General features: G+C 49.0%; 11 protein-coding genes across 11 annotated transcripts; 7 read left to right on the top strand and 4 right to left on the bottom strand.

The window, feature by feature from the left end:
• Nucleotides 1–6: 6 nt before the first annotated feature.
• On the bottom strand, nt 7–1454 carry BDW43DRAFT_309639 (thermophilic desulfurizing enzyme family protein; the record flags this gene model as incomplete). Its single annotated transcript, XM_032046744.1, has 3 exons — nt 7–875; nt 930–1051; nt 1108–1454. 3 exons carry the CDS (start codon nt 1452–1454, stop codon nt 7–9), a joined length of 1338 nt encoding a protein of 445 aa, XP_031902110.1.
• Nucleotides 1455–3978: 2524 nt separating this feature from the next.
• Nucleotides 3979–4189, top strand: BDW43DRAFT_309638 (uncharacterized protein; the record flags this gene model as incomplete). The annotated part of the gene is made up of 2 exons (XM_032046743.1): nt 3979–3998; nt 4054–4189. The coding sequence occupies 2 exons, from the start codon at nt 3979–3981 to the stop codon at nt 4187–4189; spliced, it is 156 nt and encodes a 51-aa protein (XP_031902109.1).
• Nucleotides 4190–5367: 1178 nt separating this feature from the next.
• BDW43DRAFT_43574 (type 1 glutamine amidotransferase) lies at nt 5368–6420 on the top strand (the record flags this gene model as incomplete). Its single annotated transcript, XM_032050060.1, has 1 exon — nt 5368–6420. A coding segment is annotated over one exon (917 nt), but the record flags the coding sequence as incomplete, so codon positions are not given.
• Nucleotides 6421–6645: 225 nt separating this feature from the next.
• Nucleotides 6646–7189, bottom strand: BDW43DRAFT_309636 (uncharacterized protein; the record flags this gene model as incomplete). Its single annotated transcript, XM_032046742.1, has 2 exons — nt 6646–6996; nt 7106–7189. 2 exons carry the CDS (start codon nt 7187–7189, stop codon nt 6646–6648), a joined length of 435 nt encoding a protein of 144 aa, XP_031902107.1.
• Nucleotides 7190–7786: 597 nt separating this feature from the next.
• Nucleotides 7787–8721, top strand: BDW43DRAFT_309635 (uncharacterized protein; the record flags this gene model as incomplete). Its single annotated transcript, XM_032046741.1, has 4 exons — nt 7787–7910; nt 7964–8165; nt 8198–8427; nt 8492–8721. 4 exons carry the CDS (start codon nt 7787–7789, stop codon nt 8719–8721), a joined length of 786 nt encoding a protein of 261 aa, XP_031902106.1.
• Nucleotides 8722–8906: 185 nt separating this feature from the next.
• Nucleotides 8907–9571, bottom strand: BDW43DRAFT_309634 (uncharacterized protein; the record flags this gene model as incomplete). The annotated part of the gene is made up of 3 exons (XM_032046740.1): nt 8907–9143; nt 9195–9269; nt 9320–9571. 3 exons carry the CDS (start codon nt 9569–9571, stop codon nt 8907–8909), a joined length of 564 nt encoding a protein of 187 aa, XP_031902105.1.
• Nucleotides 9572–9629: 58 nt separating this feature from the next.
• On the bottom strand, nt 9630–11617 carry BDW43DRAFT_309633 (uncharacterized protein; the record flags this gene model as incomplete). The annotated part of the gene is made up of 2 exons (XM_032046739.1): nt 9630–9937; nt 10984–11617. 2 exons carry the CDS (start codon nt 11615–11617, stop codon nt 9630–9632), a joined length of 942 nt encoding a protein of 313 aa, XP_031902104.1.
• Nucleotides 11618–14532: 2915 nt separating this feature from the next.
• Nucleotides 14533–19224, top strand: BDW43DRAFT_271440 (ABC-2 type transporter-domain-containing protein). The gene is made up of 2 exons (XM_032041430.1): nt 14533–14615; nt 14669–19224. Exon 2 carries the CDS (start codon nt 14670–14672, stop codon nt 19014–19016), a length of 4347 nt encoding a protein of 1448 aa, XP_031902103.1. The 5' UTR covers nt 14533–14615; nt 14669; the 3' UTR covers nt 19017–19224.
• A 592-nt stretch (nt 19225–19816) lies between these two features.
• On the top strand, nt 19817–20125 carry BDW43DRAFT_309631 (uncharacterized protein; the record flags this gene model as incomplete). Its single annotated transcript, XM_032046738.1, has 1 exon — nt 19817–20125. One exon carries the CDS (start codon nt 19817–19819, stop codon nt 20123–20125), a length of 309 nt encoding a protein of 102 aa, XP_031902102.1.
• Nucleotides 20126–21388: 1263 nt separating this feature from the next.
• Nucleotides 21389–22641, top strand: BDW43DRAFT_271439 (uncharacterized protein). Its single transcript, XM_032041429.1, has one exon. It carries the CDS (start codon nt 21701–21703, stop codon nt 22064–22066), a length of 366 nt encoding a protein of 121 aa, XP_031902101.1. The 5' UTR covers nt 21389–21700; the 3' UTR covers nt 22067–22641.
• Nucleotides 22642–22795: 154 nt separating this feature from the next.
• BDW43DRAFT_271438 (DUF4246 domain-containing protein) lies at nt 22796–25012 on the top strand. The gene is made up of 5 exons (XM_032041428.1): nt 22796–22907; nt 22969–23042; nt 23101–23179; nt 23228–24214; nt 24262–25012. The coding sequence occupies exons 1-5, from the start codon at nt 22839–22841 to the stop codon at nt 24862–24864; spliced, it is 1812 nt and encodes a 603-aa protein (XP_031902100.1). The 5' UTR covers nt 22796–22838; the 3' UTR covers nt 24865–25012.
• The last annotated feature ends 305 nt before the right edge of the window (nt 25013–25317 follow it).

Below are 25317 nucleotides of genomic sequence, written 5' to 3'. Positions count from 1 at the left end.
ACCCTCTTAAGTGTACCACGTAGGAGTTGGGACCTCATCCAGCAGCCAAAATCGTCCCAACTCGGACTCCTTGTAAGCCACAGGATCATGCAACGTATGAGTCCGCACATCCTTCCAGAAACGATCAAAGCCATACTTCTCTGCTGTGGATCTCGCCCCAGTAACCTCGAAGACCCCACTAGTGACCTCCAGCGATGTATGAGTAGCTATAATCTTTACACTGGCAACCCATTCCGCTACCTCACCCCGTCTACGTGCAGATAGATCCCTCCTTGGCCCATGCTCGTTAAACGCATCTGCTATCTCCTTCCCTGCGCGATCAGCAAGCGCGTCCGCCGCACGCAAGGAGGCAAACAACTTCCCATAGCGTGCAAGAACATAGTGCTCATCCGTCGGACTGGATTTAGGCTCATGAGCAAAAGGCCAGGCGCGAGTTTGCGTGAGAGTGTAATGCCTTGCTGTTCGGAGAGCACCGTGTGCGATTCCAATATAGAAATTAGAGAAAACAAGTTGGATAGTGGGCAAGAGCAGAGCGGCGAAGGAAGCCTGGAGGACTTCAGGTATGGGTGCTTTTGTTTCTTTCGACCACCCTAAAGCATCTTCCCAGGCGATGGGAACGTTGTGGATCTTGACTGAGCCGGATTCTGTGAGACGGAGTCCAATATTGTTCCAGTTGTGGGAGAAGACAATGCCCGGCTGGTCGGTTGGAACGATGGCGAATATATGCCCCTCCGTGTCTTCATAGATTCCTTCTAGTACAGTGAGATCTGAGACTACACCTCCTGTGCTGAAGTTCTTGAACCCGTTGAATACAAGACCGTCACCAGATGGTGCACGAGTGATTCTACTGTCGTTATCGCGAGGGTTTACGGCTCCTTGGGAGACTTAGCGTACTATACCTTTTCAAGAGATGGAACGATGATTGATACCTCCGAGAAAATAGTTGTTCTCAATGATCAATTTCTCATAACGCTCTTTCTGTTCGTCGGTACCCACGATGTGTGCCGTAACAGACCAGAGGAGGTGGTATCCTAATAACATACCGATCGATCTATAAGTCTAATTAGCATATCCAGCAGCCCATTCCCTACCAATAGCTCGACTCACCCATCCCCCGCAGCAACCTCCCGAATAACTTGGTACCCAGTTTCCCAACTCTCCCCGCCACCGCCGTACTTTACATCGCCCAGTACTTTGGTTAGACTGGAGCTCTTCAGCAAAGCAACCTCAGCCCGTGGTGTCTTTTGCTCTTTGCTCCTGGCCGAAGCATCCGGGGCAAGGATGTTGGACACCTTACGTGCACGCTCCAGCCACCCAGCCGTTGTAGTCGGCTGTCCTTCTGCCGCAAAGGCGGCATGATGAGCTTGATAGATAGATGGGTCCGATGCAGGGGGCGCCAGATTTGGCGGAGGGTGGCTTTGAAGAGTGAGAATTGTAGGGTTAGACTGAGCCATGATGTCTTAGGATGTGGTTGAGTTAGGACTGAGAGGCAATGTATGTACTGAAAATAAGAAATTAAGCTGCGAATAGATCGCAGTTTATATACCTTGGTTCATGCGGTCAAGGTGCAAAGATGCGTTCGTCCGAAACCCCTGCCGATGATGCCATTTCTATTGCTCATTATATCGACAAGTCGTAATGGTGATAGACTCCTCAGTTTCTTTCCCGACACCTAATCGGGCAGTGTTCGGCAAGTACTATCCTCATTAATTGGAAGACGCAATAAGGTTATTGCTTGCGAATGCCACTGGGGCTGGGTGTTGTGGAGATGATTCGCGGTGGATATGATTGTGTGCTTCTCGCTCCGATCACGTCTTCGAGTTAGTCGCTGTCCCCATTTTTGAGATTTATCCTGTAATTGGTGGCCTGTCGTGCCAGTAATTTTTAAAAAGGGAGTGGTTTTAATATTCTTATAGATAGAAACTATGTTGGAGATGGAATAATTCAGCCAATCAATCGGTCAAGGTGCCATTAACCTGTTGTAGTCCAATAACTATGCCCAGTTCAACCATCTAACGTGAAATTTCTCTGCTCTGCACTGCATATCAAGCAACGACTATTACCAACCAGTATGCTTTACTCAAAAAGAAAAAACCAGCACTGAATGGCCTTTAGCCGGTGCTTGTCGATGATATATGTTCTTTAGTTGTCGTTTGCTCCCTCATCAAGCCGTTGAAGCAGTCGAGCTATTGTCAAGTGTCCCTTTTCCGTTCTGAAAGATCCTTTCCATAGGATTCCTCGGGTAACCCGTCCATAGGATCGTATGTCCCTTGTCGCTAATGAAAGCTTTCGTTACAAGCTTCTCCTCCTTTCTATCCCATTCCTCCTGTGGCAACCGTATCGCGTCAAGCCCACGCTCTAGATCCTCTTAAAAAGCTTTTTTTTAATTCAACCCTATTGCCTTTATTTGGGCTTCTATATTGAGGTGGAGATCTTTCATTTGTAATGTACGCTTCGAATCCTGCAAGGCCTCTGTTAGCCTCATGGCCACAACGACCATATTGTCAATGGCCTGGGCCGTACTTCGAATCCGGTGAACTGTAGAGTGTCGAATCTCAGGTAAACGTGCAATGGATTTTTGGACACTCAACTTTAGTTCCTTATTAGGAAGACATGGTAACTACGTGGCCAAGAATGCTCTCCATCCCGTGAGTTCTACCGCTTCGGTGCAATCCCACCCATAAGAGTTTAAGTGCCGAAGGAAACCACTTCTGAGTAAATTTAAAGTAGGACTATTCTAGTAGTCGCTGGATAGTCGATAGGATACACTGTTGAGTGCGATATGGGAAGTACGATGGGTATAGTGGAAAACAACGCACTTCTGTCTCTTCCGTGGGCGAAGGAGATGGAGATGTGAAGGAGTGAGTTATAATCGATCAGATCACAAGGCTATTTACTTACCTGATATGATTTCTTTTTTGGGCATAAATTTCGGCTGTGGGTGTCACCTCTACCTGGATAGACAGAGGTGATGGTGGAAAAGGGCTTGTTTCGCTTTTCTCGCTCTCGAATACGGACATGACCTCCTTGAGATCCTCCGCCGCCGCATGGACTGCCTCTTTTTTCAGAAGCATCGTGTTGGTTCTTTCTAGACGGCGAAGGCTCACGCAACTTAGAAATAATTTTTAGTTTTGATATCTCATTCAAAGACTCCAGCTCGGAGGAGTTTCTTGGCAATCATTGTGACTCTGTCTACACTGAAATTAGGAATTAACGTGCGAAGCGAAGCTTCATGCTCCACTATTTGTTTCTTGACGCTCTCGGAAGTCCGTATTAGGGTGTTGCTGTCTGAGAAGATAGCCTTGCAGACTAAAAAGACCTGGCAAGTTTCTTCTGGGGTACAAGCCGTCGTTAAAACGTGGCTGGGTTTGGAGTATTTGAGGGTCTGAGGGTATGTCCTTGAGGGAAAGGAACTGGGAGAAAATTTTCTCTCTCAACTTAGTAGAAGTACTACATGGTGCCCGCCACTCACTCTCTAGCCCTATATAAAGCAACTGGCCACTGTAGATCATGATGATATAGGGTAGCCAATGCTGGTGAAGGTTAGCATTAGAACAACCACTCTATATATACTTCTTTCCTCGACGCTAAGTTGGTGACAAGAGGTACATCGGGACGGTCAAATAAATATGAAAGCCAGGTTTAAAGGATCCATTAAGAATTGCTGAGGATGATAAGAATAGATACGAATTCAGAATAATTTGATATTTTTCCAATATACTGTTAGGAAAAGGCGTCTTGTATTGACTGACTAGGCTTCAACGTGTTGAGGTCACTATAACAACCGGCATGGTATAGCTTCAGGGTAGACCTAGGTCACAACCACGCGTTTATCACTACGTATCATGACGCACCTTGCGCCCCGCAATATGCGAACGCTGTTCATGCCGGAATTCAAGCCATATCTTGTATCACCGACCTTTGATGAACCTATTACTCCTCTCTTGCCTTTGGCTTTGTACCGACACTATCCTCAAGATGCCACATCTCAACAAATCGTAAGCAAACATTTCCCAACTCTAAATGCTAATGTATTAACTAAGTTATGAGTAGGACACTTTGTGGAGGGATTGCAAAGATCGGTGCGGGAACCGCAGCCACCACTTTTGCTGTTCACATAGAGCTCCTTCGTGGCTGCTCACCATACTTTGATCGTTACTTCGGGCTTCCACTGGACGACAAGTTCTAATAGAACCGAATAACGCTCCCAGATATTGACTCTGATGTATTCACTAAGCTCATCTGCTGGATGTATCGCAGTGAACTCTGCATCGATCAATGTTCTGCTTCCAGCAAGGTCGTTCTACCCAAACTCTGGGTTTTAGCTGAAAGATTCGAAATGTCTGAACTACAGAACTCTGTCATCTCGCTCTGGAGGAAGATATCGAGTGAAGATCCGGACGTGCTGCTGAATTGACTATATCCACACTCACGCACTGCCGAACACGTCGCTGCGTTTACTGACAGTCGAGACAGGGGCAAGAAACGCGACAAGGCCCCAATTTTTGGCCTGTCAGGGTAGCCTTTCATATGGATTGCTTGCAGACCTCCGTTGTGCTTTGGTTGAGGCAAAGATTGATCCGTGCTCCAGCATTACAGGAATGGTCAGTCTTCGATACCGTTGCCTCTTATGCCTTGCCATTCTGATGAGGGATCTGGGCCTTGCCAGTGCTAACATTGCATAGCCCACAACCCCTGTTCTGGAGGAAGATCGAGAGATCCAACAAATCTCATCTCGTGTATATTCATCCTAGACTAACCGCGGCTCAAACCTGGTTGTTTCGACCCAAGGAAGTGCTAAATAAATGTCGGGGGCACCCCCAGGTCATCAATCAGCGGAGAATCTAATTCTTTCTTCATCAGGGAGGCTTCTATATACTACTTGCAACTCAACATAGCCTACACTTTATAGGACTGTCTACTGGACCATATTGAGTTGGAGAGGTTAACAGAGACAAGCTCGCACCACAGTCGAAACAATGCAGTCCTACTTCTTCTTGAATAACAATGACTTGTAGCTATCAACCTAACTAGGTATATAAGTAGTTCTACACCTATCTCATTCTATACTAGACAATAAGCCAGATCTACATACCTCATTCCCCTAACCTAGCAAGACGCAACACTACAACCTCTAAACCATCCTCATTCGCCCCGTCCTCAACCTATACCAAAGGAATAAAGACCCACGATGAACACGAAGACCGGTGGACCCTTCAAGATACGGATCCAACTACCCAATCCGGCAACCGAATCCGCCTCATTTATAAGACCCCAAACAGCCCACCACCACATCGCCAAACCACTCTATATACCACCCCTTCCAACAACAAGAAATAAAACAAAAAAAAAAAAAAGAAAAGAAAGAAATGACCCTCCACATCGCCATCCTAGACGCCGACGTCCCCGTCCCAGCTGTCTACAAATCCCGCGGCCTCTACTCAACGCAATTCCACCATCTCCTCCAATCTGCCGCCGCACGCCTCTCCAATGCAAGCCCCAACCCCCAAATCCAGATTATCACCACATCCTACGACGCCGTCGGCGGCTTCCTTCCCCCCTTAGCAAGCCTCCGCACCACAGCCCGCACCCCCAACGGACCCAAAGCCCCCAACCCCCTTGCAACCGCCATAGACGCCCTCCTAATAACTGGCGCCGCCCCCGGCATCTACGAGACAAAAGCCTACCCCTGGATCAAACCCCTAGAAACCTACATCCAAACCGTCTACACCCACTACCCGCACGTCAGATTCTTTGGCTCCTGCTTTGGCCATCAGATCATCGCCCAGGCCTTACTCTCCGCATCGACCCCGCACCGTCCACCGGGCCCCGCACTAAAAGTCGAGATATGTCCTTCGGGCCGCGAAACGGGTCTTGCTGCTGTTAATTTGTCGGAGGAGTTTGTGGATGCGTTTCCGCGGCTCCGGGAAGGACTTCCGGGGGGGAAGATGCGGTTGCAGATGATTCATGGGGATTGGGTGGTCCCTGATTCTGGGCGTGAGGGAGAGGGAGAGGTGCCGCGGGGGTGGGTGAATGTAGGACGGACGGGGTTGTGCGGGATTCAGGGCTTGTATTTTCCCGGTAGGGTTTTGACGTATCAGGGGCATTTTGAATTTGATGTTTTTGTCAACCGAGAGACGTGCTTGGCGTTTGGAGAGAGACTTGGGTGGCGGGAGGAGGTTGTGAGGGAGTATGTGCGGTTGATTGAGGAGGGGGCCGAGGGGGATGATTCGGAAATTGCGGCGGAGGTGGTGGTGTTGTTTTTCGCTGGCTTGGAGGGGTGATTGCGTGGATGCCATGGTAGTGGTAAATGTGATATGCATCTTTGATGTAATTAATTAATCTTGCATTGACTACACCTAGATATACTGCTCCTATGCGGATGGAGTGCTGCGAGTGTATTTAGTGCTCAATCAAGGTCACTCTTCCAAAATACATGGGAGGCTCGAATAACGTCTACAATTTTCCCATCAAGCCTGCCATTGCTCCCACACGTGGCAGATCCTCACATAAGGTGCGGTGATTCCTTTGCATGACAGCCACACGTTATAGCCCCTGTCATCAGCCATAATAGGATCTGTATGGCTCGAGTGGATGCACCATTCTGGGTAATACGGAGCTGGCTCGGGTTCCGGAGGATCCCTATCATTGCTGCTGCTGGCTTTTCACCATCAGCATCCATTGTTCGTGGCTGACAGAATTGGAAGCTAGCATGCTGAGCCTGAATGAGGCAGCGTCGGGCAGGGCAAGCTGCAAAGGCCATGGAGGAATACGGGCACGACCCAGGTGCACGATGTCGGCAGCAGACGGACTTTCGTTCGGAGCCTGTACACGGACTCTGTGTAGATGCATTGCCGTAAGCGGCGGTGACCGGCCGATGCGCGCAGTTTCGCTGACGTCTGTGTGCATGGCTACTGTCCCAAAGCCTATGTGGGATCGTAGGTCCAGAAGCGGATCAGAGCCAGTGATGGTTTCGACCAAAAAGCGCCTCGGCGACTGTGCGTATGAGTACGTGGTCCGCACAGACTGATTGTTATAGGCATGGATCCCTGGGCGCTTGGAGCGGCAACTCTGTATATTAGGGTTTACATGAGTGTATACGTACAACGGCCTTCGTCAGGTTTCCCACGGAGCCCCTCGCCACGCTTTGCCTGAGGGAGATAGACGGGGCCCGCCTTTGCGGGACCATGGTGATGGTTGGGTACGCGCTGGAGAAGAAAAGAAAGGGATGAATTGCGGTTGTGGTGGGCGGGCACACCTAGGCAGAGGGCCCATCACGCGTTAATAGGGCCTACTGCTTAGTGTGTGGATCATCTTTTTTTTTTCCCTTCCTTCTTTGTTTTCGGGATGCACAAGTTAGGTATCAAGGATCTCCTGTTACAGCACTGCAGCCCCTTGTCCAGGTTGGTCAGCGGTTGGACACAGTGCGGAGAATAGATCCCTTCTAGAAGTAAACACTTGATTATGCATGGCAAGAGTGATGAAACTCCTTCATAGAGATTGACTCATACTTTATGTAGCTTGGTTGTGGTCGCATCATAGTGTAATGAAGACATCACCATCCTCCTGATGCTCTGTGGAATTTTCTACCATTGTTAACCGCGTTCACTTCTCCCACTTACCTTCCCGAGGCTCTTAGAGCTGTTCCAGCGTGCCTTCCCAAGGATTTCCCATTCATTCATACTTAAGTGTCGGTAAGTGCCCGCGAAGGCCAACTCTTTCAGAGTACCTAGTCTTTTCCCACCCGACCCGCGTCTTGCCTTAACCGAACTGTGTGTTTTCCACCATGCCTCTGAAGAAAACATCGAAGAAGGCTGCTGACGTGAACATTTATACTGATACCGATGCTAGGTCTACCGCTGTACTCGCAACCAAGACTGACATAGCCTTAGAGTCTGACATGATTGCCGGTGCGAAAGGTCACTGGCTGAATGCCTTGATACCGACGAACTCCATTCGGAAGTCCTGTACGATAACATGTATACCGGCAACGACAAAGGTCTTGGAATAGTCAGGGAACACGCAAGAATACCTGCACTAAAGACCAAGCTCAAAGGGTTGGAGAGACAGCTCAACAAGTCAGACGACAAGCTCAAAGAGATGATGGACCGTTTCAGCGAACTCCACAACGCCTTCAATCGGCAAGCGCAACAGACAGACGTGAGGTTCTCTCTTCTTATGCTGATATCAGGAGCAGGTTTCTCTCTACATTCCGGAGAGATTTCATGGACGATGAGTCGAGGGAAAGTCAAAAGGTCATCGACAAGGGAAACATCGCCGCTCACCACGGATTCTTTATGGCGGACGCTATGCTATACGATCCAGAGGGCTTTAAGGACGAACACGGCCAGCAATTCCCACCACGCACTGATCAGGATACCTTCAAGCTTCTTTATGGTGTTGACCCTAGCCTTGCTGAGAAAATCGGTAAGCGTCACATTCTCCAGATCTTTATTAGTTTTGCTCAAAGGCTGACGCTACCTGTGTCCAGATTACACGCCGACAGTTCAGGTACTGGAGAGACATGCCACGGTTCGCGCTTCGTCTAGATTTCAAATGACCGCCCTGTTCGAGGAGAAATTTCAAGCATTCATACGCGCTTTGAAAGCCACAGACTTCGCTGGTGATTACCTGAATTTCCAATCAGATCAGGTTGCAGAGCTTCTGTTCGCATACCAAAAGTTCTGGAAGGCTAGCAGACAGTGCCAGCCACTAGGGTGATCCCAGGAGGCTGCTTCACACGCACTATTCGGCAGTCCTCCTGCGGAAAGGATAATGGGGACCACATGACCATTCTTAGTGCTTGTATGTCCCTCACGCGTGAGGTATAGACGTTATAAGAAACACAATAGAAACGAACACGAGGACATTATTGCTTTACGAATATATACATGATGACATCGTCATCATTGTAGCCGTCCTGTTATCTCACGCCTATGCCCAATTCGCAAATGACACCCCCCCCCCCCCCCCTGGCAGGCGATCAATCTCCATCTCCGTTGCAATCCCATCACATCGAAGAATCCCTTGGGGTCCAGCCCTTGTGTCGCTGCATCATCCTTACCAGTCTCCATGAGATACTTGTAGGCCCGGCGAATGGTGTGCAAAACGGACTTTCCGGCCACACCGGGGTAGATAGCCAGCTGTCTGTATTAGAGGAAACCTAGCAGGCAGCATAAGAGCCCAGAACTTACCTTGACTCCCCACTCGCCCAGCTGCTCCAGAGAGAACCATGCTGTCTTGCCGTTGGAAACTAGATTCACCATGAGCTGGCAGGTCAGTATCATCGAATTATGCATATGAATGGGACTGGATGTACAGGCATCGGCGCAAGAACCTTGACCGCGTTCTTAATCTGCTCCTCCGTTTCAATAGCCTCCAAGAAACCCATATCGGCACCGCATTCCCGTGCTGCCAGAAGCTGTAATATATTGTTAGACTGATCACACACACAAGCAGCCAGGAGTGGACATATCCTCTCCAAGGCCGCATCGTAGCCGTCCACAGCGAGCGAGACTGTACTCGCAATAATGACAATATCACTCCCTCCTTGCCTTTCAAATGGCCACATAGTTTGTTAGACACTGGTCTTCGATGTGGAAGCCCGCCACGCCGCACGAGTCATACATCTAGACCACGTGGGCGATGTTTGGTGGCGATCCGAAGCCCACGTCCGCGTCGGCGATGAGCGGAATCCGAGGATTGATGTTCGTGGTCATCTGGGCGTTTTGCGCAAAGTCGTTCAGCGACGCAAATGCAAGATCTGCTCGTCCCAGGCGTGCGGCTGTGGTCATCGAGCCGCCTTGGTACAGTTCTTGATTACTGTGCGCGACAAAATAGGGAAATGGTGGGAGATGTACCATGATTTTGAAGCCTTGCTCGATGGCGAGGCACGCGCAAATGCCATCATGTACTCCTCGTGCCTGAATGCAGACTCCTGGCTAGGAGAGTAGCTTTCACAGCCGCGTCGCAGGCTTCATGTACTGTCCTGTGTCTCCCATGTTTGTTCTGTCGGGTAGCCGGTGTTTACAGAGAAAATGATGTGGTATTCGTGCTGGGACATTTAAAAGAACTGTCAATCACTTCGGGGTAATATTGCTTAGCAAAAGCCGTAAATTGCATATCATCGGTGGTTCTGGCTTCAATGGGGCCTTTGAATATTTTGAGGCCCCACTATCAAAAAGATATTTTGGGTTCTGCGGCACAACCTAACTGGTAGATCTACCTGATCCATACTTCAATAAGAAAGTTATTGAGATGCTTCTCAACTACACTATAATTAAGTTATGACCTATTCTAGGAATCATATTATTTTATCTAGCCTAGCATAGCGGCTTTTGCCTCTCGCCATTGGAACCTGAACAAGTTTGTACACTGTGTGTTCAAAATATTTAGAAAATAACATCTTAAGCAGGAAGAGGAAGGCCCTTTTATCTTTTCTTCGCCTCCTTGTCCTTTTTGCTTTACTCCCTGTACTCACTGTGTAGGCGCCAGGCTCATCTCAAGTTGTTCACAGCACTAGGACAGACTGAGTAAGGTTGACCAACGCTCATAAACGCGGCGATGCACAGCGTGGAAAGGCCACGATTTCTAGCCCAAAGGCCACGCACAGCCATGTCCTTTCCGTCGTTACCCAGACTTACTCCGTATATATCAGGCTTTTGAGTGATAGACACAGGATGCGGATTCACTGTGCAGTTTGTCCTGGCTCTTCATGCTGCGATCATACATTGAATTGTGTAGCCATCTTTTTTGGGTAAACTCTTCAACCCTTAGGGTAACTCAAACGCAGAGAAAGCGAGGTCCTCATAAATCCAGGCTGAATACGACATGTTTCCGCCTACCACCAACAGGCCGGGCAATGTGTTTTCGTAAGGATAGAAGACTCTAAAGTTGGATAAATCCGTCTGCGACGTGGATATTGGAGTGCTGACCATATTATGCAGTGTGGAATATAAACCAACCACAGGCATAATAATTGACCAGAAATAGCAGCCAAACTAGCGGCCTTGGTAGCGACACCTCGACGGCATGGCATGCTGTCCAGATTCCATCCACTAAACCGGCGTCTAACGCGGTCTAGTTTCCCTGGAAAACCATTTAACTTGATCCTAGTTTTTATATCTAAACGACACCAGACGGTATCCATGGAGAGGGCTTTGATAACCGGGACATGTGCCCATAAATACGATTTGTGGCTCTCATTGCTGTCAACGTTAGCGAGACCCTTATTTTTCAGTGATTGTCGGTACATGAATTCAAGCATAATTATCTGTAGGGCCGAGTCTGCCCCAGCAAAAGCACGGAGCAAACCCTGTGAAAGGAATGGCCTTTGCTGGCCTATGGCGTGTGAGGTATCACCCATGCACGAATACTCTCTATTGAGGCTAGGGGCGGAGAGGATAAATTGGGAGACTTCCGAAGCGTCATTGTCTTTGTTTACAATCCCAGCATTGTCGAGCACGCCCGCTAGTGGTTCCTTCGGCAGTCTCGCATTTAGCGGATGGCGCAGTATGAAGCAAATACTCATGAAGATGACTATCAGCAAGAGCAGCTCCACTTCCATGGCTATCAGTGCGAAGTCTCGGGCGATCAGACGCTGCTTGTCGACAGCCATTGTATCCGTGATTGAGGTATTGGTGGGCTGGAGCAAGTATTGCCGGGCTCTCTACGCCGCCAGTGAGGGCAGGAAGTCCTTAGCTGCGCGTTGGAAGTCTACCATCTTACCAACTGGAATTGGAAGAGGGTTGAGGAAAGGGCGTATTAAAAACTCGGAAGATGGGATCGATCCAGTTGACAGGATGGCGTGTCATGTATCCATTCTGTGGTAGGAGCATAGCGGTCTGGTCGGTGCCCCGGAGAATTTTCAATGGTGTGATTCCTACCAACGTCCGGTTTGGCCTTTCTCGGCCGGCGATATGTCAAGAGAGACCACTGGGTCTAGCAAGTTTTTAGCCGTCAGCTGCGCCCGGAAAATGCGAGTCAGGCTTGAACAGCACGGTTGCAATCTTCTAGCCTGTTGTCCGGTTTTCATCCGTCACCGGGGCCATGGCATGTAGTAGCAAGTACAGCATGTTATGTTCAACAGCCTCAGTTTCAGGGGCCCACATCATTGTGACCGTATTTGACAGCGAGATGGCCATCGCAGCTTGCCCAATAAGATTCCCACGCGTTTTGATTGAAGAAGGGAAACGTGAGTTCACAACGTAGTGTCGAAATATGGAAATTCGAAGGACTCAAACGAACCCGAGTAGAAGGCTCGAGCTGCACCATGACTAGCTCAAAGACTCCATCTTCATCTAATGAGAATGTGATGGCAAGGTTATTGGCGCTATAATATGGCACACGGAGTAGGCCTCGAAAGCATCAACAATGCCCGTGATGGCGGTGTCGTATGTGGCGGGGGGACGAGTTAAAGGTCTGAAATGCGTGTCCATCAGTGCTGCCGAAGAGATACCCGTTTCCATGCTTCTGTGCAGTGGTCAACATGCCGAAAGGAAGCCAATCAATCCAGGTCCTAGGGTACTATCCGCTGCTGAACTGGGTAGACAAGTTGAGAGGCGTATTATGAAGTTAGATAGCCGTTTTCTGCAGTGACTAGAAATACGTCGAAAGAATAAAAGCAGCTTTGTTAACAACGTCCCAGATACCATGAGGCAAGTCAAGAGATCAGCCTCTCGTAGCAACGACGCGAGTCCCAATTCAATTCGAGACAAAGCATAGCTCAGACGTCGCGCAGACTTGTTAGAACTGTGTCACTTTCCCGGATTCTCCCAAGACCTCCGCTCAACAATCTGGAATTTCAAATGGACGCAGAGGCATGACACACCGATAGATACTGTTTATTTGCAGCCAAGGTGTTACCATGCTGCTCCAACGAGACCATGAACAGCTCCCCAGACTATCTTGCCATACATACCCACAGTTGGGCCATATACCCGTAAGAAATCGAAGCTTATCCCAGTCGGTAAGAGACCTCCATTACGTTTCGAAATGGTACCCAATGCGACGGCCAACGCCGCAAAGATGGCTGTGAAGCATGCGAAACACGCTCAGTTGGTGAAAGAAGCGGATGGTATTAACCTCTGGTGGAGAGCCATCCTGCTTTGTACCATTTTAGGACATCAGCAATCGAAAGTCTATTAGGATCAACGTGATCTCTCGTTTCGCCCTTGAGTTTCCATTTAATCGTGGCGGGGCTGGAGTCTACGACGCTCGCTGGTATTATTAAGGATTCGTACACCTTGCCGCACACCAAACACAGCCCCCAAAACTGTTGGCTTAGCACTATACCCAGCTAAAGTCGCAAAACATCCGATTGTAGGTAGAAGCTAACATTTAGTATAAATCCTACACTAGTGTGGAAGAAGCCTGCAGAGAGGTGGGAAATCCTTCACTGTACACGGTTCTCAAATAGGGCAACTATGCTTCTCGAGATACACGGCGAGTTACAATTTCGGTTATGTTTTTCCGTTGGATATCAGAGGTGAAAAGGTAATGTAGTTGTCTATTCTCGAGTAGCTCACATTATCAGCGAAATGAACCAATACTCGCTAAGTCGACTTTATATTGGCGCGCATTATCAACCCCTACTACTATACATTTAGCACTTCAGCCTATTGGGACATCCTGTATAAGCATCAGTCAGTTGGCATCATATCAAATGTCCGCACCGAGATAAGACACATGTCCGAATCTCCGTTCTGCATACGACATATGGATATTATTCGACAGTGTATTCCACTGACGTAAACCTGCAGCAGGAACGCCTAATCGCTGTGACTATGCATCGGTGGAAGCGGAGTCCGCTTGGTGAGAATTGTCACTCCATGCAGCGTATGACGTGTCGGTGAAGTCGAGAGTAACAAACCGTGCTGGGGGATGGCAACCATTAACCCCTCACCCTAAGCGCCTCTTAAGTGATTGCCCTAGTCAAAAGGGATCTTGGGTTTTCAATCAACACTCTGTTTGAGGTGTGAGGGTATTTAAGGGGCCACTGTAGGTATTGATCGAGGTTAAATTACATTAATGCCTAGACCAGGTTCGTCTAGGATGGGTAGACTAGTGGACTGGTAAGGGAGCCTGTTTGGTGACTCCACTAGATCTTTAGGCACCAAGTGCAGGTCACTAAAATTAAAAGAGTGTGCTAGTAGGCAAGGTCTTATCATTTATGCATCCCTGACTAGGGCTACCGGGCGATGGCTATTCCGGGTCGGATTTAAGCCCTGAATATACCGTACCTCAGGCACCCGCCACGGTTTTGACACTGGCCGATTCCGCCTAAAGTCCACCAATTAGAGTAGCCGGTCGGCATATGAAACGCCGTGTCGCCGACATTTTTAGAAAAATTAGACAAGGCGTGGTCCACATGTGGACCGGAAAGTCTCATCCGAGCGGCCAAGCATAACTTAAAAAAACTCCTATACATCAAGCCCGATATGGAAGAATCTACAACTGCACAATGGAGATGGATGGATGGATGGATGGTGGATCCGTCTCGAATATCATGTTCTATTACAAAGACCCCCCAATTCCGCCACCACCCCCTACCAATTAACTGTATACCGAATCTTCACACTGCCTTTGTAGGCACTATTCTATATACTGTGGCCGACGTGGGTACTTGTTGTTTCTTTCCCTCGTAGTTCCTCGCTGACACCGTCCCTAGAATGTCGTCCAAGGGTGAGACGGGCCCGGACGTCGACCGGGCGCCGCAAATTGACACTAAATTCGAACGCGATGACGATACCCTATCGGACACATCCTCATCTCTGTCATCGGACGAGGAACAGGAGCGACAGTCCTTGTCTCGCATTGCCTCTAGCCGACTGGGCCAAGTGCTCTCCACTCAGGGGAAGGATGACCCCCAGCTCGATCCTAACAGTCCTGAATTCGACCATCGTCGTTGGGCCCATTCCGTTCTGAAGTTAATGCACCAGTCCGGTATCGAACCACCACGACAAGGCGTCGTCTTCAAGGATCTCCAGGTCTCGGGGTCCGGGTCAGCGCTTCAGTACCAAGAGACGGTCCTATCCACGTTCACTATCCCCTTTCGCAAGGCGTCTAGAGCGATTTCGGGGCAGAAACAGGCCCCTCGTCGCCAGATCCTGCGCGGCTTTGATGGTCTCCTCGAGGGAGGAGAGCTCTTGCTTGTCCTGGGCAGGCCTGGAAGCGGATGCTCAACGTTACTCAAGACCATCTGTGGCCGCATGGGCGGACTATCCTTGGAGCCCGAAAGCACTATACACTACAACGGAATAGGGTATGAGGAGATGATAAAACACCACCGAGGAGATATTGCCTACAACAAGGAGGTAGATGAGCACTTTCCCCACCTCACTGTGGGCGAAACCCTCTCTTTTGCGGCGCATGCCCGGGCTCCTCGACGACGTCTCGAGGGCATGAGTCGCATGGAGTTTGTCGATACCATGACCAAGGTGGTCATGTCGATATACGGCCTCTCGCACACCGCTAACACCAAGGTGGGAGATAATTTCATCCGTGGAGTTAGTGGAGGTGAACGGAAACGGGTTAGCATTGCAGAGATGTTTCTGTCTAACTGTCGCATCGGTGCTTGGGATAATAGCACCCGAGGCCTCGATGCGGCGTCAGCCCTGAAGTTTGTGAGGTCCCTGCGTCTCTCCGCCGACATGAGCAACACCTGCCACGCTGTAGCTGCCTACCAGGCCTCTCAGTCAATGTACGAACTCTTCGAAAAGGTGGTGGTCCTTTACGAGGGTTATGAGATCTACTTTGGGCCCACAGACGGTGCTGTGAAATATTTCCAGCGGATGGGCTGGGAACGACCGGAGAAGCAAGTTAGCCCTGACTTTTTGACGGCCATTACCAACCCCGCAGAACGAAAAGCCCGTCCTGGCATGGAGGAGAAGGTCCCTCGGACCCCGAAGGAGTTCTCAGATTATTGGAAGCGCAGCCCTGAATATCAACAGTTGCGCAACGACATTGGCAAATATGTACAAGAACACCCGCCAAATAGCGAGGGGGCCCAGATCCTCCGCCACACCCATGAGGAGAAGCAGGCCCGGCATACCCGCACAGACAGCCCATATCTGCTATCCATTCCGATGCAAATCCGGCTTTGTGTCCGGCGGGCGTATCAGCGCCTGCGCAATGATTTGCCCACGGCGATGTCAACAGTAATCGTTCAGACCGTCCTGTCCCTGATTATCGGATCTGTCTTCTATAATTCTCCCAATACTAGCAATGCATTCTTCCAAAAGGGTGCTGTACTATATTTCGCCGTGTTGATGAACGCGCTAATTACTATTGGTGAGATCATGCAACTCTACAGCCAGCGGTCCATTGTGGAAAAGCAGGCCGCCTATGCCTTTGTGCATCCATTCACTGAGGCTTTGGCTGGCATCCTAGTGGATCTGCCCATTAAGATGCTCCGGTGTTCTGTTTTCTGTATCATCCTCTACTTCCTAGCCAACTTACGCCGGGAACCGTCACAGTTCTTCATCTTTTACATGTTTTTACTGTGCGCCGTTCTCACCATGTCGGGAATGTTCCGTAGCTTGGCTGCGTTGACGCGAACGGTTGGCCAAGCCATGGCACTTGCCGGTATCCTTGTCCTATGCATCGTTGTCTATACAGGGTTCACTCTGCCACAGCCATATATGCACCCATGGTTCTCCTGGATTCGCTGGATTAATCCCATTTACTATACCTTTGAATCACTAGTTGCCAATGAGTTCCATGGCCGGAATTTCGAATGTGCATCTTACATCCCATCATATGGCACGGGCAACTCTTTCATTTGCTCAGTCGTTGGTGCGGTGGCTGGGCAACGGTTTGTCTCCGGAGATGATTTCATTGAACAGAATTACCACTACTCATACTCGCATATATGGCGCAACTTCGGCATCCTGATCGCATTTATGATCTTTTTCAACGCACTCTACTTAACAGCCACGGAATTTATCTCTTCCGACAAGTCCAAGGCGGAGGCATTGGTATTCCGGCCTGGTCATGCTCCCAGATATCTCCAACATGGTGAGGATATCGAGGCAGAGAAGGCGAAGGTTGCAACGGAGGTTCGGGCTGATGCGAATTCCATCCGACTCCCTGAGCAAAAAGATATCCTGTCCTGGAAGTCTGTGTGTTATGATATTCCCGTCAAAGACGGAACTCGCCGGCTGCTGGATGACGTGAATGGATGGGTAAAGCCCGGCACACTGACAGCCTTGATGGGCGTTTCTGGTGCGGGGAAGACTACCCTCCTCGACGTACTTGCCCAGAGAGTGTCCATCGGAGTAGTCACCGGAGACATCCTCGTTAATGGTAAAGGTCTTGCCGCGAACTTCCCCCGTCGTACTGGTTATGTCCAGCAACAGGACCTCCACCTTGAGACCACTACGGTGCGTGAGGCTCTACGCTTCAGCGCCATGCTTCGTCAACCACGATCCGTCTCTCAACGAGAGAAGCATGATTATGTGGAGCAAGTCATCCAAGTTTTGGGCATGGAAGACTATGCCGAGGCAGTGGTGGGCAGGCTAGGTGAAGGGTTGAATGTAGAACAGCGAAAATTATTAAGCATTGGCGTTGAACTTGCTGCCAAGCCCACCCTTTTAGTCTTCCTCGACGAACCTACCAGCGGGCTGGACTCCCAGAGCTCATGGACGATCTGCGCGTTTCTTAAGAAGCTGAGCAATCAGGGCCAAGCGGTGCTTGCAACTATCCACCAGCCTAGTGCTATGTTATTTCAAACCTTTGACCGCTTGCTATTCCTTGCCAAGGGAGGAAAGACGGTCTACTTCGGTGATATTGGTGAGGACTCCCGCATTCTGTTGAACTATTTCGAACGCAACGGCGGCCGAATTTGCAAGGAACAAGAGAATCCGGCAGAGTACATCCTCGAAACGGTCTCCGGCGATGTTGATAAGAACGCACCAGATTGGGTAAAGGTGTGGAACGACAGCCCTGAGCATAAGGATATCCTCGCGGAGCTTGATCGATTACACTCACTCCAAGGTGAAGCAGATTCTCACTCTTCCAGCGTCGAGGAGGGGGCCAACAACGAATTCGCGATGCCATTATACAGCCAGCTCTATCATGTTCTCTATCGGGTGTTCCAGCAATACTTGCGCCAACCAGAGTATATATTCTCGAAATTCATCCTAGGAATAGTTTCCGGTCTATTCATCGGGTTTTCCTTTTGGAAAACCGACAATACGCAACAGGGCTTTCAGAACTCCCTCTTTAGTATTTTCTTGCTCTGCACAATCTTCAACACTCTGGTCAACCAGATCATGCCCAAGTTTGTGGCTCAGCGCGCCCTCTATGAGGTCCGTGAGCGGCCTTCACGCGTCTACTCCTGGAAGGTATTCATCCTCTCACAAATGATTGTTGAGATCCCCTTCCAAATCGGACTAGGTATCTGCTCCTGGGCATCATTCTACTGGTCTGTCTTCGGTGCAGGCCAAGACTCTGAGCGTCGCGCCCTGATCATGCTTTTCATCGTGCAGTTCTTCGTTTATAGTGCGAGTATGGCCCAGTTCGTTGTCTGCGCGATCGGGGAACCCGCATTGGCATCCATGCTTGCCACCCTTATGTTCGGTCTTTCATTCATGTTCTGTGGTGTCATGCAGCCACCCCCTGCCCTCCCCGGCTTCTGGATCTTCATGTACCGCGTCTCCCCTTTCACGTACTACATTGGAGGTATTGGTAGCACAGCCTTACATGGCCGCCGTGTGGAATGTAATGCTGCCGAGCTGAGCGTTTTCGACCCACCTCAGGGCGAAACCTGCGGCGACTATATGGCTAGGTATATTGCGAAGGCCGGGGGTCAATTATACAACAAGGACGCGACATCTGGCTGCGAGTATTGCTCCATGGACTCCGCAGACCAATATCTTGCCGCTCGGTGGATCTCCTGGGATGAGCGCTGGAGAAATTACGGCATCTTCTGGGCTTACTTCGTGTTCAACATTGTTGGGGCGATTACCCTCTATTACCTGTTCAGGGTCAGAAAGATCGGACTGAAAAAGACCTGAGTTTGGAGAAACTATACCCATAATTTCTAATTCTCTATTAATAATATGGCTTCTTTTGTTTTCTCTCTTCTTTGCGCGTCGTTCATAGCGTGGTGATTACGCATCACATTTCATCTCTGCTCATATTGACTGACAGGGAATTCCTAATTCACTGACTGACCTTCTACCATTATCTATGTCCATAGACATTATAAAATTTTAACCTCAACTTGTGTCCTTCTGATTAGCGATTATGATTATGTATATATGTCAGCTTTTGCTTGGCAATTCAACATCAGTACTTTTTATTGGCACAACCGGGATAAAAAAACGCTGCAAAGCGTATCCCTGGGCCTGAACCTGCTTTAGTATGGTGTGTCGATCTATAACACCCGCTATGTTAATATAGAATTTGAACCGCGATCATGAATTTCCAGGAAAACTTACTCATTCAGGCCACAGCGACGCATAATCCAACCAGTGCGGACTGGCCTTCCTTCAGGCTCATCCTAGGAATCAATCCCTACTGACTGTTGTTGCCTTGGCCGGCGCAACAAAAGGCAGCTCATCTCAGTTTTAGTATTGGCTCCTGTTTAACCCAATATCATTCAATGTTCTATTGAATGAATAATATTCCTAGGCGGGCCCCACGTCAATCCTGTATTATATGTCATTTCTCGGGTCTGCCAATCTTTCCAGTTACCACATCTCTAATATTTAACCTATCCATGCATTGAGCCAAGTAAGCACTGACGCCTTATTCTTAGAAATTATATAAAGCTAATAACATGAGAATGCAAGCTTTACATTCAAACTCTAATATGCCCCAGCTTCTCAAACACAACGCGCAACAATCAAGGCCAAGGACCGACTATGAGCGATGGCTTGGAGATAGAAATCCGGACTTCCAGGCTGCCAACAGTCCAGGGTATCATTCACCCATTACAGTCATTGGCGAAAGCTCGGTATCTTCCCCTGGTAGCCAGGCGAACTTACGCCAGCTCGGTAGTCCAACACATTCAGATGGTGTGCACTACCGGGGAGAACATAAGCACCATGGCTATTTCATGGTCGAGCCAGGTACACAGCCAGTCCCTGGGCTGGGAAGACCTTCCAGTGCGGCCCTTTGATCATACTGTGGAATGCCCTTATGTCAACTCGCAATATTGGGTCTTCTGGTTGTTGTGATAGTAAGTTTTGTGAAGGCCAGGGGAAGTCAATGCTGCAACAAGACTACTCGAGCGCGTGGCACCGGAAAGTTTCACATATGATGCCGACAGCCGATGTTTAATCTAGACTCTAGTTTTGTGGATGTTAAAGTGATTTTCTTTTCTTTGTCCAAAGTTTGCGGCGTCCTGATGGTTGGTTGAGCAGGTCGTTATATATTTTATTCGTATGAAACAATATGCTCGGTAATGATTCGAGTATAGCTTAGCAGTTCTCGAACAGAGAGAATAACTCATATATTCCATCTTAAAGACCCTTTGATCCAACCAATTGTTCGTAGAATTGAAATCAGGTGGTTGTGGCTGCACGGTGCCATCTCTATATCGCTGCAGTATCCATCCAAGGGTAAGGGTGAGTTGCACAATATCTTGTCTTAGAACGTGCTATAAACTATCACGAGGCTCCATTGAATGTAGACACACTTACTACATGATGAGGCCTCTCAGCACTGTTTACCTGGGCGTTACTTGACTCCTCATCACTATCAACACCATTTGAGCTCGCGCTTCTACTAAGTCTAGAAGACACACAGGCTTCACGATCGGATATATTGCTGACGAAATGTGGTTAGAGTGAGAATCAATCATTTTATTAGCTGATAACCCACACCTAGCATGTCGTCACTCGGAGCATCTGAGCAATGCTAAATATTAACACGGGGGACAACGCTAGTCGCTGCAAAGATTGTTTTGATATGAAAATATCCCATATCTAACGTGTACCTTCATTCTAATAATAGGACTTCTCTTACATCGCATCTGTCATGGCATTCCTAGCTGCGGCTTTCTGATTTCTGGATTTGTTCAGCACATCCGAGGACAGCACTCAGGTAAGATCGCTTGCCAAAAAAAAAAGGTCAGAAAGAAGTATCCCTGAGAGATCTTCGCCAATGGCCATCTTAATTGGTCATAGCCCGTGTTTCTAAACTACAGTGACTCCACTTTCGGCAAGTTGATATGGGGCGGTGCTGAGGCATCTGTGGAAATAGCATTCCGCTTTCTGTGGCAATTTGCTTTCAAGGTCTACTATCGATAATGTGTACCTTAAAGACACGTCTTCGACGATGTTATCCACTATTCACACGCCAGACGATCGAGAGAGTTTAATCTCCAAATTTTCTGTCTATCCTTCACAAACCATTCATCTTTCATATGAACTTTTCCTCGGAGACGTCTAAGACTATACATGTTCCGGTGTGATGCGTGAACTTGATCATTTGAGAACTCCCTTATTCCACCCGATATCATGATCATCAGGGTCGTATCCGTTCGATTCTGACATCGCAAGGCTAAACCCGCTACAGGTCTCTCTCTGTTTTGGCCCCTACTTAGTGTGACCCAATTTCCACAGGATCATTTACTACTTCCTTCAGTGGTGCACTTTTCCCAGCATATCTTCCGACTGTAACATTCCTAACCTGCCAAGTATCTGATTTTCATAACGCAACATCCAAAGAACCGCTCGCGCTCTCCGACCAAATGGATGAGGCTAGTTCATTTGGATGGGCCCTCCGCAAGAATGGCTCCTGTCTGGAGCAGGAAGTCGACTGTGGTCCCACTGTACCCCCTTTCCGAAACTGCTGCCCCAAGGGCTCGTATTGCCCGCATGCGAACAACGTTGCGTGCTGTCCATCCAAGGAGTTCTGCGATGATGCGCTGAACGCAAAACCCCACTGCGCGAACAGTACTTGGGATCTTTATATAAACGGTGGCTATTTCTGCTGCTTGCAAGGCACCACGGGTTTTGCGAAAGATGGTGGCTCCAATGGCTGCGGTGCCCCCGACTATCACTTGAAATCTACCGAGACCTCTTTGGCTATCATCGCTTCGGCCTCAGGTATGTAGTGCGCTTCCATCTAGGTGGCTTCGCGATACGTTAAGGTGAATCGGCTAACATCCGGCCTGTAGCGACACATTCTACCTCTTCTACACCAACATCGGTAGCGACGACAACGACGCCATCTATAACATCCACAGCTACGGACCCTTCGCAGCCCACAAATGCAGCATCAAGTAGCGCAAACAAAGGAGCCATTGCAGGCGGAGTTGTCGGTGGCGTTGCTGGAGTAGCTATCATCGCCGCCTTATTGTGGTTCTTCCTGATCCGATCGCGACGCCAACGATCGCAACCCCAGCCATTGATTACGGCCGGGGAACCTTTCAAGCAGCCTCCAATACCAGCAGAGCTCGACGGAAACCATGTGGCGGAGCTGGAGAGTCGCGCAGATCAGCCGGTGGCAGAACTACCTGCCCACTATCGATGAGACCCTTTTATAACGTAATGATTTGGCAATCAGCGTGATGAATATATATTTAATCTTAACACGCGTCAAGATGGTATGCTTGGGTCTGAGTTCCAGAGGAGATACCCTTGTCGTTGTTGGAACGGTCAATTAAGCTTAGAATCAGGCATCCACCAGGCAGAACGTGAGGTTTTGTGGGGGGTGATCGTACCATACCGCAACAGGAATAGCGTTCAAGGGATGCCTGACGTCTGCCTGCCCCCACCACCGTTCTATAAAACTGTCTATTATCGACATACATACATACGTACTTAGTTTAATGCTATGAAAGCCTACCTATACCTCTCATATTTATATACAGCATATACTACGCAATGGGCTTGAACCAATCGCAACGGCTCGAGGTGCCAGGGTTCAATCTACCTCTGAACTATAGACCAGACGTAAGTTCCACCTCCCTGCACTGTGTCCATCGAGTATAATTCACCAGCCGTCTTTATATAGCGTGAGGTTCGATATCGCCGTCTGCTATTTCCCAATGCTTTGGACTATGGTGACATTGACTATGGCTCGGTTGAGTAAGCTTCCGCAATTGAGCCAATGCCATGGATAACGTACACTAATACCGGTATTTAGCCATCTACACGTACACAGGGAGATCTTAATGATGCGGGTTATGAACACCATCACTGATAAACCAGGTTGGGAGAAAAAGGTCCGTACATCCCGCCAGAAAGACACCCTATCACTCACAATCCCTAAGGTTTTCGATGAAGCCATTACCTCGAAATGGCGGGAAGAAATCGCCCAAAGTGGTCAAGACGTGACTCCCAAAATGATGGACTACATCATGAAAGAGTTGCAGTGGAAAGTGGATGCTTTCAAGAAGACGGGCATGATACCTGTATATGATACCGGTGTGGTCAAATCGGACACTGCTGTTCCTGAGGAAGTACAGCGGGCATTGAAGGAAGCCGTAGCGCCCTTTGAAGATGTTCCAGACGAGCAGAAGGACTATCATCCCGGGTCGGACATGAAAGTTGTCGACTTAATACACCCCTCTCTCTTTCCTGTCATCTACGGCCGTACACGGATTCTCCCTGATAGGACTATCGGTCTCGATGATTGTCTAGGAAGTGTAGGACAAGGGGATTTGCTTCCTGTTCCTCCTGAAGACGAAGCCAAGATTGAGGGGTACTCGAGCCGCGCCTACGGATGGCGAAGATGGGAAGCCGACACACTGAGACCGTTCAGTCGAAGGTTTCAATGGTTGCCGTGTGATGTGAAATTCAGCGATCAAGATAGTGGATGTCGCATTGATTCGTACATAAACAATGTCCATCCCTCTCAGCATCGGGATCTCTATCACGCGGTGGAGAAGATCATTGCGCGGACAATTCCCCTTTGGAATAAGACCTTGGCTTCGACTAACACGCGGCGTCAGCATCGACGTATATCCTACGGCGATGTTGAATACCTTCCATATTCTGCCCCAGAACCCGAAGAGAATGAAAGTACCGACATGCATGAGTATTATGAAGCCCACACAGCATGGTCAAGATCGCGCCCTGTAAAGCTCCCCGAGCCAGGGGAATTCACGCCCCCCGAGACCAACCCGGACGATGAGTTAGACCTCCGGAAGAAGTTCCACGAAAAAGGGCTTCAGGTCATTGTGAAGCTAGCAAACATTGAACTGACCCCGGAGAAGCCTGAATACGACGGGGGAGCCTGGCACGTTGAGGGGCAACTAGTGAGCCTTCGTTTCATGTTGACAGGTAGAGGCTAACAGCGTTTCAGAATGAGCGCATCTGCGCCACAGCCATCTACTATTATGACAGTGAAAACATCACCGAAAGTACTCTCGCCTTTCGTCAACGCGCAGATCGGGACGAATTGTCAGACGTCTCGTACGAGCAGGACCGGCATGAATTTATATACCATGTCTATGGCTTCGGTCCCGAGGTTGACACTAACAATGACACGCAGGTCACGCAGGACCTTGGAAGCGTAGTATGCCGGGAAGGCCGACTCCTTACATTTCCCAACATTCTCCAGCACCGAGTCTCTCCGTTCGTGTTGGCAGATCGCTCAAAGCCTGGCCATCGTAAAATCCTGGCCTTGTTCCTTGTGGATCCACATTTGCGAGTCATTTCGTCCGCTAACGTTCCGCCCCAACAGGAGAATTGGGGGAAGGAGAAACGAGAGCTCGTCACCGAGATGCTGGCTCGCCGACTCCCGCTAGAGCTTCAGGAGATGGTGAGCGAAGACATCTCCTATCCGTCGATCAGTATGAAAGAGGCGAAAGAATACCGAGAGCAGCTCATGGAAGAGAGGAGTGCGAGAACGAGTGAACAGAACCATAAGTTTGAGATGGGTTCATTCTCGCTTTGTGAGCATTAATCAATGTTTCCTTTTGATGAACATTGCTTTCCTTGGCTGGGGTTTATTTTTTGCGTGTATGTTGTCCCTGCTGGAAGTGGGATATGTGCAAGTTCTGCAAGCTCGAGTATATTTATGAAACTGGCGACACCTGTGAGCGGGCTGTTCTTATCATACTAAAGCGTATACCACATACGTAGCCTTTTGGGATATTCCAGATAAACGCAGAAGCAATGGCATTATCTACTATAACAATAGTATACAATTGTCTAACTTAGCCAGAAGTACCCGTCCTAATAATAATTAATCAATTGACATTGTTTAAGTACCACTTCTACGCCCGTTCTAGTTATTCCTGGCCCACCCACTAACTATCCTTAGTGGATAAACATAACCAAACCACCACAACAAACCCCCCTAGAAACCCCATCCCAATACATGTTAACACTCTTACCAATGCAATTTCTAAAAGAA

Source organism: Aspergillus alliaceus (assembly GCF_009176365.1).
Source record: "Aspergillus alliaceus strain CBS 536.65 unplaced genomic scaffold BDW43scaffold_13, whole genome shotgun sequence".
NCBI lineage: Eukaryota > Fungi > Ascomycota > Eurotiomycetes > Eurotiales > Aspergillaceae > Aspergillus > Aspergillus alliaceus.
Note: the sequence above shows the minus strand (reverse complement) of the source record. Positions and strands in the feature narration are given on the sequence as shown.